The sequence below is a fragment of the Drosophila obscura genome, unplaced genomic scaffold (assembly GCF_018151105.1).
Source record: "Drosophila obscura isolate BZ-5 IFL unplaced genomic scaffold, ASM1815110v1 contig_199, whole genome shotgun sequence".
Taxonomy (NCBI): domain Eukaryota; kingdom Metazoa; phylum Arthropoda; class Insecta; order Diptera; family Drosophilidae; genus Drosophila; species Drosophila obscura.
The window spans coordinates 91,286-105,737 of NW_024542788.1; the positions used below are offsets into that span (position 1 = coordinate 91,286).

Consider the following 14,452-nt stretch of genomic DNA (forward strand, 5'->3'; position numbering starts at 1 on the left):
TGCCATAGCGAAATCCACGGTTTCCAATGTCCTGCATCGCTGTTCCAAGAACGAGGCCACGCCTGCATATGAGAGTTGAACTTGTCCGAAATCTCCCGAAGCATAGCCACTGACCCATTTTCCACAGCCTGGAGCCCCAGGATTTCAGTGCCTGAAAGACCAACCGTCGATTATTAAATCTCTGTTCCAATAACTCTAATGCCATGTTATAGTTGCCATCCGAGAGTTCTAACGTTCCAATTGTCTCAAACGCCAAATCACGCAAGCAAGATCGCAGATGCTGTAACTTTTCAATGTTGGATAGGTCCGGATGATTGTCAATAATGGTAACAAACATAGAATAAAAATCTGACCAGTTTGCATACCCTCCGCCAAACGTTGGCAATTGCAAAGGCGGCAGGGACTGCCGACGGCGAGGTGGAGGCTGCGAACAGGCAAATCCAGCAGTTGCATTTGTTCCAGCCAACGTGGAATGAGAAGGCATGTGATCGCTAGCCCTGGCAATTTCACGACAAATTGACGGCTTCAATGTTCGGAAAAGTGTTCGAAACTTGTCGCGCAATCCACTGCTAAATTCTCGACAATCCAATTCTTCGAGCTCGTTCCACACGGTTTTGAACGTACCCTGCAGCTCCTCGATCTCCTCCAACCTTACCACGAGCATATAGTAATCGCAAGCCGACAATTCATTCTCCCAAGTCAATATTTGAATGCTAAATTGTAGTTTGTGATTGCACGAATATATTAACTGATGCACAATCACGTCGGGGTCACCAAATGTTTGGCTATTAAGTTTTTAATAGCCGTTGAAACTCAGTTATTATTAAGAAAAAAGTCTAGCGTTTCAATAGGTTATATTGTACAATTTATTTCGTATTGGTAAGGGAATGTAGGCGTCAATATGATGATTGATATAATAAAGTGATGCGATGGATACGAAGAAAATTATCTCTCAACTAGCTACAAGGGAAGACGGGCCGACTTGCCAGCGCCCTATGCAGCAAGTCTTGAAAGAGAGCGAAAGCGAGCGATAAAAGGAGAGCAGCTCGGGGCACATGCTAACGCGAGAGACCAGCTTAGATGGTGTAACTGCAACAACAAAGAGAAGAAGGCGAGATAAAAATGAATGAGCAGCCGCTGCCGTGCATAAACATAGGCTGATTAACAATGATTTGTATAGTGGACAGTGAACATAATGAAATAATATTTAGGCTGCTTGAACCGACAATATGTAATAAAACGTTCTCTGAAAAATAAAAGTTTATTCCTCTGCTAAAAAAAAAAAATTGGGTTTTCGAAGTATCATATTCACTTCGTGTGTGGTGTTTTATTGTGACATGTTTCTGTTAATCCCAACAGGTAAGTATTTTTACAATATTCTAGGGACAACAAGCTATCGAAATAAAAAACAAATTTTGCATAAAGTTACATGGCGTAGTTTATTTGCAGAAATTTTGTAAAAATGTATTGTTTGATGTTTCCCTATGCTTTCCCATGCTATGCTAGCATACCGAAAGCCCAACACATGCACATTTGTCTCTTCTCTGATTGGTGTTACCCGACTTTTGTTATGATTTTGTTGTTGTCTTTTCTTCGAGTTTGCACGGTTCCCTTATTGGTATTTGTGTTTTTGTTTGGGAGTATTGGTGAGTGCCCTGCCGTAAGCTGACTTTAGGCATAGCTGACATAAACCGTTCGTAACAAAAATTATTTTTATTCAATTTAAAAGGGTGGCTCACAATACCCCGAAACTTGGTTATCCTTGAAATAAGAGGCAATTTGCAATCGTCTGGGTATCATCCAATTTAGAGATATTCGATTAAACCATTTTGACTAAAAGAAAGGTAATTAATCATACTACACCATTCCGCGTTAAAATTTACAAGAAAACTTGATTTTATGGTCACCTGTTGAACATAAAAAAAGTGGCCAAAATACGCCGACCTCCCCTATTCAAATGTGCAATTTATTTTATTTTTATTTATTTCCTACGCCCACCCCCACCCACTCCGCACATTCCTCATCTATGATGCGGCAGGTCAGCTCAGGTCGCTACATCAGTTGGCACACTGTTGGCATTTGCAAAAAAATAATTTCATCATGACCTGAATTCTCAAGACAAATTCGGTTTCGGCAGCTAAAAAGTATTCCATGCATACAATCATATATTTTGGAGTGTTACACGTACACACATACATGCTTGCTGTCAGTCGGCTCGTGTCACGTCATGAACCGAACACGGTCGGTACCAGAGCCGAAGACCTGGAACCGTACGGTGAAACCTCAGCTGCGCCACTTTCGTTGTATGAACTGGCACATCTATATACTGTATGGTTAGTGTCTGGACCCTCTGGCATGAGAGAACGATATAGAACGGCGTGTTGGTGTGAGAAGAGAGACTTTATACGTGCCTTAAAACGTTACCCATCGTTTTTTGTTATTGTTGTTGGACTGCTCCCAAATTGAAAAAGCCAGACCAACGCTAATTCAGAAGAATATTCAATCAACGTTACCATTGCTATTGTCTGGGTAAAATGTTGTTGAATGTTATTTTTCGTTTAGCATTTTAAACACTCGCATAAATATTAATATTTATATGTTTGGTGTATTCTTTCAGCATTGTTTCACATACTACAATTATTTTTTCCATTATAAGAATATTGCGCAAAAAGTAGGTTGTATGACGGAAAATTACAGCATTGCATGTCCGTTCGTTTCCAATGCGACTCTTTAGAATATTCAACTTCCAACTCCTTCATTGTCTCATAAGCCAAAGAGCACTGTAATTAAAAACAAAATATATAATTTTCTGTTTATAAATAAGAAAGGCTGGACAAGCATTAAGTTGCCCTTAATTTAATACTTCCTCCAACGTATTATACTTAAAAAGCCCGATTTTATTTGTATAAAGTCAAATTTAAAAGCTAATCGATAATACTTAGTTTAATAGAAGAAATGGGAGGGTAATATTTTTATAAAATTGACGATAATCAAGAAGGCGGTAAAGAGATAGAAATAACGAGTGAGAGATTGCGCGAGGCAGAGGAGGGAGATACTGAACTTGTTTTCTTTACCCGGGCTAAAACAAGGATCCAGTCGCAACCATCTAGACCAGCGATGCCCAGGCCCATTGCCTTGCGACCCCTTTTGTTTTTGTAATTGCCCTTAGCATAGGAAACCAATTCTTGTATGCATACACAGTTTGTGCTGTGTACCAGCATACCGAAAGCCCAACACATGCAAACAACTTTGTGTATATGCGATCATTCCAGCAAAAACCGGTTTTGTCTCTTCTCTGATTGGTGTTAACCCGACTTTTTTTTATGATTTTGTTGTTGTCTTTTCTTCGAGTTTGCACGGTTCCCTTATTGGTATTTGTGTTTTTGTTTGGGAGTATTGGTGAGTGCCCTGCCGTAAGCTGACATTGCTGATCTAGACTTTACGATTTGAGAGGCTAAAACTTGTTTTAGTGTGAGATCAAAGCGTCCAAAGGGACGGACGGACATGGCTTTTTTACTCAACAAACCAAGTCGACTTTTTCTGCTAGATTTAAGGCTTTAAATTTTATAATGAATTGTTTTTTTTTTCCAAGGCAAGGTGTTTTTTTTTATGTTAGTTTAGTTTTTAGTTAGTTAGTTTTTAGAGTTAGTGCTTCTTTGTTCACATAACTTTAGTATCTTACATCTCTGTGTAATGATCTTTGCAATTCTAAAAGCTGATATATATAACTATATCTAAGTTGGACCTGAACATTTTATAACTTTAGCATAGTAATATTATTCGAGTATCCCTGAAGTTCGAAGACCATACCTTAGCAAATTTCGTTGAGTTAGCTTTGAAACTAAGACATTAGTTTGCATGAAAACAGACGGACATCGCTTAATCGTCTCGCCTTATCATTCGTTATATACTGTGTAAAAAAAGAATACATACCTTGTTTGCATATATTGTAACGATAAATTTTCCCGGCTTGAATGTATTGATAACTTGATTAATAAGGTTCCTGTAGTTTGTCATTGCCACGTTAGTTTCAAAGCTAACATAAGAAAATAAATTTTCTGGTGTAATGTGAATCGTCATATATTCTCCCTGTGGGTAAACAATAATTTATATGAATCGCCATTCCTTCAAGTAAATGAATAATTAACAATACAGAAATATCATCGAAACATACTTTTTCTAATAGACTACGAGCTCCACCAAAGAGAGCAAAAAATTCTAAATTTTGGATTTCAAAGCTTAACATTTTCCTAACCGTCTGGAAAGCTATAAAGCTATAAAGTTTTGGGTGCCCATAAGAGTCTATCACGAATCCAATTGAAACAGCAAACGAGACTCTCACATACTTACATTGACCGGTATCAAAACATGCCGTCTGACCAAGCATATCAAAGCAAGCATCATGTTTATAATTGCAAGAACAAGATGCTTGCCCAGGCTTAAAATGACGAAACATGCGAATGCGTGCGAAAGAATCAAAAACAACTTGGTGCTTGCTATACCTAGTACCATTTAAATGTATTTATTCGGTGAATACAAAAATTTTCAGTAAATGAAAGAGCATCACAAGACTCGTAAGCAGCGCACATGCTTAGAAGAAGCAAGACAACCCGCAAATTTTACCGTATATTGTTGATTCCTTTGCTCTCGTTCTTTTTCTTCGTGCTCATTCGATTTTCGATGATGCTTGGTATTTGTTTTGTTTGTTTGAAGCTGATTTTACTCAAGCCATGTGAAAACTAAAAACTTAAAACTAATTTCTTCATTCTGCTTATAATAACACTACTCGACACGATTTTTCCTCAAGGAACAAAACCAACTTTTTCTTAAAGATTTGGGGCTTAAAAATGGTTTGAGGATATTTTTTTGTTCTATGGCAGAACTTTTTTTTAAGTATTTTTTAAGTCTGGTATTTTTTTGAAGCTTTTTTTAGAGGTAGAGCTTCTTATTTTCACATAAAGCCTAGTACTCAGATCGAAAAACTGTTTGCTAGCAAACAGATGTCATATATTTTTCCAGCGACCAGTGGTGTGACCAGAGGTGTGCAATGCATTCCGGTTACGGTTATACTGCTTAGACCGCTGCTTGTTTAAAGTTAACAAAATGCACTTCTTCGGCTGGGGCCGCTCTTCCCCAGGCGTATCCTGGGCTCCCCAATATTTTATTGGCAAGGTAATGTGTCTGACTATCAGCAGCAACAGATGGCGACGCCACCCGTGCCGACCACCGTGAAGACAAACTGTTTTGAAAGCAATATTTGTTTTATATTTATAAAAATTAATAAAAATATTATATTATAATATCCATATAATTGTCCTTTATATAATGCTGCATTAATTAGATTCTATTTGTCTTCATTATTAAAATATTTCATTTGGTTTTTTGATTTCTTTTATTGCAATGTTTGCATCGTGTTTGCTGGCAAAAGATATCAAACTGATATCTTTTTCGAGGTTGGTCGAAACATACCAAAAAAACAAGCAAATACTTCTGATACTTTTCTAGTATATACCGACCTTTTTTTTGTTGATCTGAGTACTGCCTTCCGTACAGAGCCTAGAAAACAGTTTTTGCCGTAATAAATTTCTTATCGGTTTCATACGAATATCAACCCTGATTCTGTTCGCGAGGTGTTTTTTTCGATCTGAGTACTAGGCTTAACTCTATAGCCTTACGTCTGGTTGTAAAGAACTTTTGTCGAAATAAATATTAGGACACTCACTTATCATAGTTATTTTTTTAAATTATTAATATCTCGTAAGCATTTGTAACGACCCAAAAAAATTGTTTGAATGTGCATGTGTATCAAGAAATTAACGGAAGGTTAAAAGTTCGAATTTTTTATTCGGGGACTTTTTCCCTACCAGTGTTTTGAAATTTGTCTTTTTCTAGTAGGAAATTATTATGGGTACACCATCAAGAAAGTTGTTGTAATTGACTGTTTATTTCAGTTTTTCGTAAATAACCGTAAGTATTTGACTCTTACTATCTGTGTACACGTAAATTTAATTATCTAATACAGTGCGACACGTAAAGACAGTAAAAATGGCGAATGGAGCTAAGTTGTCGGATAATATGCAAAATAGTATCCTTAATCTGCGCAAGGAAGGCAAAAGCATTCGCGAAATAGCCAATATAGCAGAAATCAGTAAAAATACCCGGAAGCATATAATAAAACAATAAAAAGGGGCCGATCTTGCACAGTGTCTGAATGAACAAAACGACAAATAAAAAGTTTAGCTGTAAACACAGCGACTAGTTCACGGGATATAAAGGCTAAACTGTCTCTTAAGATCAGCCCCCGTCGTATTCAGCAAATATTAAGTTCTGATAATAACATTTAATATGAAAAAATGGTACACAAACCAATGCTTCTACCAAGGCATAAAACAGCTCGTCTGTTATTTGCAGAAAAGTACTATTTTGGACAAGTGAATGGGAAAACGTTATCTTCAGTGTTCGGAAATTTCGGGGGTGGCTCGCTTATGGTATGGGCTGCATTTGGACACGCCGGGAGATCCCCTGTATGTTTTGTATCATCACGAATAAATTCTCAGATGTAAATAAGCCCTATGGACGACGTATTAATACCGTTTAAAGAAACATACTGGGAGTAAAAGTTGATTTTTCAGCAGGATAACGCTGCAATCCACGTATCAAAAGCGACAAAGCAGTTCTTTGAGGAGCAAAAAATTTATCTTTTGGGGTGGCCTGCATGTAGTCCTATTTAAACCAAATCGAAAATGTTTGGGGAATACTCTCGAGCTAATTTTATAGCAATGGGCGACAATTTGAAAATTGACCGGGTTAAAAAAGGCAATTATCGAACAATGGGCCCAAATAGACGAGAAAACACTACAAAATTTGGAAATTTCAATGCCTAAACGCTTGGCGGAAGTCATTTCAAAGCATGGAGGCAATACCCACTACTAAGTAAGAAAATACATTTTTTCCCCTAATTAAAAAATTTTTAAAAATTATTTTCATTTCAGTGTACTTACCAATAATTATTTCTAAGGGAGCAAACATAAGGATATACATATTCCCGGAAAGGATCAGTATTTAAAAAAAATTTCATCTTATTTCAATTCATTTTTTCACCATAACAGATATGCAGGGGTGCCACAGAAATCACTTCCGCTGGAAAATCACCGCAATTCCATTCCGCCATGACACACACCGATTTTTCAGCGGAATCAAAATCGCTCACAAATATCCAGCGATTTGATTAAATACACCCATAAAACACACACCTAAAACGAAACACATACCTTCCCATAAAGGTTGTTCAATTGGTGGTTAACCCTCATCCAAATAATTTAACATTATACATGTTAAGTTAATAAAATAAGCGTTTTAGTAAATCACAATTCAATCCGCTGACTGAATTTTCACTTAACGATTCCGCTCTCAATCCGCTGCACCCCGAAGTTGCCACCTAGGGCGATTCGGACATTCGAAGTTAATACAGTAATGCCACCTTTTTTAAGTCGAATTCGGAGAAATATATTTATTATTAATTATATTGAAAGCATTCTGTTTTTCTTTAATTAAGCACTACAAAAAAAAGATCTTTGTAGTAAAACTTCCTTTACGTCAAAAGTGTGCATACTTTTGAGCAAAATTGTGAAAGCATTTGTAGTCATTTGTAGTTATACCAGGTGGCATCGCTTCAAAATGCCAAAACAAAACTAACAAACCATTTCTACACATTATTGCCATTGCATTTATGTCAAAAACCCCTGTTCGGCTAAGCGCGGACCCATGGCAGCACAAATACAAGCATAGCGATCATTATACCAAAAACTGTTTATTGTAATTAACTAAATAAGCAGTAGTTTGAGAAGACAATCACAATCGTCATTTCGGAGAGCATGCAGTTGGAAATTTCCGTAGCGTCCGTGTCCGCTCCCAACAGCTAAAAGACGTCCAGGACCACCGGATACTGGCATCACAGGTAATAGGCCTGTGGTGCCAAAACCACTGGTGGAAGTCCCACCAAAGCGACAAGTTTTTGTCTCGCGGCTAGACCCTGACCTCACATCCAATGATTTAACCGCTTTTATACAAAGCAAAATAAAAGCCGTCGGCTTAAAGGTGGAAAATTTCGAGATTAGCGTCTCGCCGACTCAATTTGAAACCATTTGTTCCGCCAAGTTTTGGCCGGAGCATTTGGTGGTTAGAGTTTAAGGCTAAGAAAAAGAATAGGCCCCCCCATTACTCTTCCTAGTAGTCAGACCAGTGCTCCATCTTTACCCTCGTCTTCCAGCTCAACTTCTACCCATCCAAAAAACTAACTTCCTCTCTTTTAGTTACCTACCAGAATTCTAGAGGCTTGCGTAGTAAGCTCAGCACTCTTTTTCTTGAGAGTCTCGCATTATAGTCCCATGTTATTGTGTTTACCGAGACCTGGTTAAAGCCGGACATCCTTAGTTCCGAGGTTTTTGCAGGTCGGTACACAATTTTTAGAAATGACTGTTCGTTTCGATGTGGAGGTGGGGTCCTCATTGCAGTGGATTCAAACTTCACATCAGAACATTTCATGGTCCAGGTTCAACAAGACCTGGAATTCCTGTGCGTCAAACTGATTCTCCCAGGCTTTTCCATTCTCATTACTTTCTCGTATATTCCACCTTCCTCGGATATCTTAATATACGCGCATCACCTGTCCTCTAAAAACTGTTTCTTCCACGCTATCAGATAAACACCATATTATAGTTCTTGGTGATTTCAATTTGCCAGGTACTGCTTGGTCTTCGGTAAACGAGTCTAATAATCTTGTGCCCATGTCACGACATGACTTTATCGACGGCTTGCTACACCTATCCCTGTCTCAAGTCAACCATGTGAAAAATTCCTTGGGTCGATTACTTGATCTGTGCTTTGTCTCGGATCCGACCATAGCGTTGCTAACCCGAGCCCTTCCGCTCACTATACCTGAAGACTCCTACCATCCTACATTCGAAATATTGGTCGGTATTGGGCCAACTGTATTGGATCGAATGGGTAGGCTATCTGAACGTGTCCGCTGTTTTCGAAAAGCCGAGTTTACGAAGCTTAATAACTTCATTAGGGATTATTATTGGTCCGCTCTGTACTTGTGCACTGACGTTATGAAAGGCACAAACATTTTTTACAATGTACTTGACACATTTTTTGATTCTTGTGTCCCACTTTCTTGTCCGGTTAGATCTGGAAAGCCACCTTGGTTTACCAAAGAGTTATCCAGTCTAAAAAACTTAAAATCAAGATTATAAAAAAGTTCGAGAAGTTGGTTCTCCCTCTTCTCTTTCTCGCTATGTAATAGCTCGGTCAAATTTCTCCGTTCTTAACGCTCAATGCTATAAAAACTACCTATCTCGATGCAGGATACGATTTTTACAGGATCCTAAACAGTTTTACAGCTTCGTAAATAGTAAGCACAATTGCCGATCATTTTGCCACATTTTTCCAAAAAACCTATTCTCATGAAAGCTTTTCTGGTCAGCAGCATCCATACAGTTTACCAAGGTCAAATTGCATTTTCAGCCCCTTGTTATATGAAAACTCGCTGCTTCATGATCTTCGACTAGTTAAGCCGGTGTTTTCACCAGGTCGCGACGGAGATCCCGACTGTGTACTCAGGTACTGTTCCGACGCTATATGTGGACCCCTGCTTAAACTATTCACCCTATCCATTACTTCATGCTTCCTTCATGGATTTCTAGCTACCTTCGTTCTAGATCGCAAAGAGTCCTCTTCAAAAACTCCTTCTCTTCACCTATTAAGGTTACTTCTGGAGAACCACAGGGCAGCCATCTTTTCAGACTCTTTATTAATGACCTGCCTTCAGTATTAACAAACTCTCGAGTACTTATGTATACGGATGATGTTAAACTCTGCGTCCATTTCATTTCACTCTCACTTGGAATCCGATCTCAGTAACTTTCAGTCATGTTGTTGTGCAAATATGTTACACCTAAATGCCTCGAAATGCAAAGTAATGACATTTCATCGCTCCAGCCCCTTTTTGGCTCCTTATAGCCTCTGCGGTGGTTCTCTTGAGAGAATTACCTTGGTTGATGATCTTGGTGTTAAACTAGACCCAAAGTTTAAGTTTTCTGAACACATTTATACCATGGTAAATAAGGCCAAGGGGGTGCTTGGGTTTATAAAGAGGTGCTCAAAGGAATTTGACTACCCCTACATAACGAAGACTCTCTATATCTCGCTTGTTCGTCCGATTTTAGAGCACGGCTCTTGTGTATGGTGCCCCCAGTACAAAGTACAGCAGGACCCTATAGAATCAGTCCAGAAAAACTTTTTGCTTTTTGCTCTGAGCGGCCTTAACTGTGATGCAGGTGTGAGACTGTCATCTTACCCTCGTAGATTGCTTTTAGTAAACCTTAGTTAGTCGTAGAAAAATGCTTGGGGTGAATTTTATGCACAACCTGATCAAGGGTGACGTAGATAGCCCTGACTTGTTGAGCCGCATAAACTTTACGATTCCTATTAGATCTAATAGAAACTTTATTCCTTTGTTCCTTCCGCTTTGTAGATCAAATTATTCCTTGCACGAACCATTTAGGGTCCTATGCTCGGACTTCAATTCCCTCTACCATATAATATCCACCACTAATTCCCTTCCTCTTCTTAAATCACTAATACTAACATACCTTTCCCGTAATTAGTACAATTTCTTAGCTATCTTTGCAAGTTTAGCTTTTTGAGTTGTGTTTAGCTCTAATTTTCCTCGAATTTTAGTCTAACACCTATCTTTCCTGCATGCTCGCGATCGGTTCGGTAACACGCGTCGCGCGACAGCGCCCCTCGGTCGGTTGGGCGGGAGGAGGGCTGCGTTTCTGCCTGGGTTCCGCGCGTAACAGGCTTCGGCTTGGTGTCGCATGGCAACTTGAAGGTGCTGTCATTGATCAGCATCAATGCCGAGTCGATATAGCCATGTCCGTCTCGATTAGCGCCTAGATATCAGAAACTATATGAGCTAGAGTAACCAAATTTTTTTCCAGATTCATGTGATATCACACTGCTACAAGTGTATTTCAAAATTTCGCCCCGCCCCCTTCCGCCACCACAAAGGACGAAAATCTGTGGCAGGCACAATTTTGAAGATACGATTAAACTAAAAACGCAGTATCGTAGAGATGGGGCCATTCACTAACTATAATTAATTTTAAATTAGATTATTATTATTTATTTATTTATTTTGCTTATTTATTCTAAAATCCAGAAATCCCGGCTCAGTTAAAGGTATTGATAATATATCTTATAAAATGCTACTCTTTCTTCTCTTGGACAGCAAGAAAATCTTCTCTATTTTTAAACGAAATTTTCTTCAGTGGAATTATTCCGGATAGTCTATTTCTGTACCAAAATAAAAGGTAGACGCCTCCATAGTCTCAAACAGCAGACCTATCTGCCTCCTAAGCGTTATATTTAAAAGTATGATAATATAGAATCTTTTATAAATAGGCACAACCTGCTGCCCAAAATATCTTATACCTTTAGAAAAAAACACTCCACTACACATTGCATAAATTATGTAATAAATAATGTACCCAATCTCAAAGCAAAAGGCTTTAAGGTTGTTGCAGCGGTTTTTCCAGTTGCTTCCCCCGCCTCCTAGAGCCAGGTGGTCTCTTGCTACTCATTCTCTTTCTCGCTCGCACACTCTGCCTTGTTCAGTGCGCGAGAATGCGCGCAGAGTGCGCGATGTAGAATCTAAATGATACATGTACAATAGGCCGGGCCAAAATTTGTACAAAAAATGTTTTGTTTTTTTAAGGGCACACCCCCCAATTCTGTTCTTTGTTATTCAATAAAATTATACCATTTTTTTTTAAATTTTTAGTTTAATGTTTGGGGTAGCTACCACGGAAAGAAAATAAAAATGTTTGGGTAAATATACATTTAAAAAAAATTCAATTCGTTGGTTTTTTCAAATAAAATTGAAACTTAGAAACTAGTTCATATTGATAAATAGGTATTTTTTTTTTTTATTTAGTTACTGTTAAAAAATTAACGATTGGTGAAAATCAAGAAGTTCAGCAAAACTTGTGCAGGTTTCTTACTGCCAATAACTGATTAATGACGATATGAATGGTATCAATATATATGCAATAGATTTCACCAATTATCCAACTCATTCAGCAAACATTTTTATACCCGTACTCAAAAAAGAGTTAAGGGGTATATTAGATTTGTGGTAAAAGTGGATGTGTGTAACGCAGAGAAGGAAACGTTTCCGACCCCATAAAGTATATATATTCTTGATCAGCAACAATAGCCGAGTCGATATAGCCATGTCTGTCTGTCCGTCTGTCCGTCTGTCTGTCTGTCTGTCTGTCTGTCTGTCTGTCTGTCTGTCTGTCTGTCTGTCTGTCCGTCTTGTTGAGCGCCTAGATCTCAGAGACTATAAGAGCTAGGGCAACCAAATTTGGTTTCCAGACTCATGTGATATCACACTGCTACAAGTGTATTTCAAAATTTCGCCCCGCCTCCTTCCGCCCCCACAAAGGACGAAAATCTGTGGCAGGCACAATTTTAAAGAAACGATAAAACTAAAAACGCAGTATCGTAGAGAATGACCATATCTACCAGACTGCCGAATCTGAATCAGATCGGATCAGAGTTATAGCCAGAATGAAGAAATTAATTTTCAGTTGCTTCCCCTCCCCCTCCCGCCGAGACAACACAACTCATTTTCCTTCTCGCTCGCACACTCTGCCGCGTTCAGTGCGCGAGCAACCCCTAGCGGAGGAGATGTAGAATATGAATGGAACATGTACAATCTACATGTTAGATGTATAATAGACATTTTATATGTAGATGTAGATAGCATATGTAGCAAAAAAATGTAAAATGTAAAATTTTTTTTTTTTTTTCTAAAATTCTAAAAAATCATAAGCTCAAAAGTGTATGTATATACTGACTGAGTACGGGTATAAGTAGAGTCGTGTCCCCAGAAACGACTCACACGTTCCTTCTCGTTTTTTTTAATTTCTTGACTAAAGTTTTTTTTTTAATTCGGTAGCAACCTCTAAAAAATAAAAACATGTAAATTACTATTAAATGCAAGGTAACAAAACTAGGGGGTGTCCCGTTTGAATTTCGAAAACAAAATTTTACATTTTATATGTAGAATATACATTGTAGATGTAGATAGCAGATGTAGCTAAAAATTGTAAAATAATCACGTAATCATCTACTAGAAATTACAAACTTTCGAATCAGGATGTAAGAATTTCAGCTTCGTTAAATGGTCTGACTTTTATAGGAGGCGACCTTAATGCCAAATCGTCTATATGGGGAAACATCATGCAGAATGCTAGAGGTAATTATTTGGATAAACTCTCTCTCTCTCTCTCTCTTGAATTCAGGTTTTTCTTGCATAAGTAATGGCTCTCCAACTTTTTCACCCAATCCTAATTATTCTTCAGCACTGGTAAATAGATCCAATAATAACACTACTCGACAAAATCGAACTTTTTTTTTCCTCAAGGATCCAAACCGACTTTTTCTGATAGATATGGGGATTTAACATTTTTTAAAGAATTATGGTTTTTTTTCTATGGCAGAACTTTTTTTGAAGAATTTATGAAGTCTGGTATTTTTTTTAAAGCTTTTTTCAGAGGTAGCGCTTGTTTTTTTCACATAGCTCTAGTATCTTACGTCTGGTTGTAAAGAACTTTGCTATTTTGAAAAGATAATTAAAACAGCTAGAAGTTAAGCCCAAACACTTTGTGATTACAGATTACCGTCTGGGAAATGTAAAGCATTGAAATGCAAAAATTATGATTTTTGTGCGGTATTTTTTACGAAATTTTGACTTTAAAAACTCAGGAAAAGTCGAAAAAAAATTATATCATGTGTCCTCTATACTTTTTTGTATAGGTGCATTAATTGGGCGTCGTTCAAGGTATCGCTCATTAAAATCTATGGAGAGACTTTGGAGCTAAAATTCGTTAACCAAACCTAAAATATGGAAAAAATTAACAAAAATACCTTTTTGAAGGTTGCGAGGGGTTGCTCGCGCAAAGAGAATGATTAGTGTTGGCTGGGGAGGCGGGGACAGCAACTGAATAATAATTTCTTCATTCTGGCTATAATTATGATCCGATCTGATTCAGATTCGGCAATCTGGTAGATATGGGCATTCTTTCAAACTATCTACGATAGTTTTATCGTATCTCTAAAACTGTGCCTGCCACAGATTTTCGTCCTTTGTGAGGGGCGGAAGGGGCCGGGGCGAAATTTTGAAATACACTTGTAGCTGTGTGATATCACATGAGTCTGGAAACCAAATTTGGTTACCCTAACTCTTATAGTCTCTGAGATCCAGGCGCTCAACAAGACGGACGGACGGACGGACAGACAGACATGGCTATATCGACTCGGCTATTGATGCTGATCAAGAATATATATACTTTATAGGGTCGGAAACGTTTCCTTCTCT

General features: G+C 38.1%; 1 protein-coding gene across 7 annotated transcripts in view; it reads right to left on the reverse strand.

Annotated features, from left to right (window-relative positions):
* Positions 1-2,585: 2,585 nt before the first annotated feature.
* LOC111073820 (S-adenosylmethionine decarboxylase proenzyme) overlaps positions 2,586-14,452 on the reverse strand; it is a 33,221-nt gene continuing 21,354 nt past the window's right edge. For 4 of the 7 annotated variants that reach the window (XM_041593730.1, XM_041593728.1, XM_041593727.1 and 1 more), the window contains 2 exons: positions 3,934-4,089; positions 2,586-2,780 (listed from right to left, as the gene is read on the reverse strand). In XM_041593730.1, the coding sequence (XP_041449664.1) occupies positions 2,625-2,780; positions 3,934-4,089 (312 nt within the window). In that variant the 3' untranslated portion in view covers positions 2,586-2,624. Of the gene's footprint in view, positions 2,781-3,933; positions 4,090-14,452 lie in introns of those variants that run through there. The other 3 variants (XR_005967957.1, XR_005967956.1, XM_041593731.1) reach the window with 1 other exon arrangement.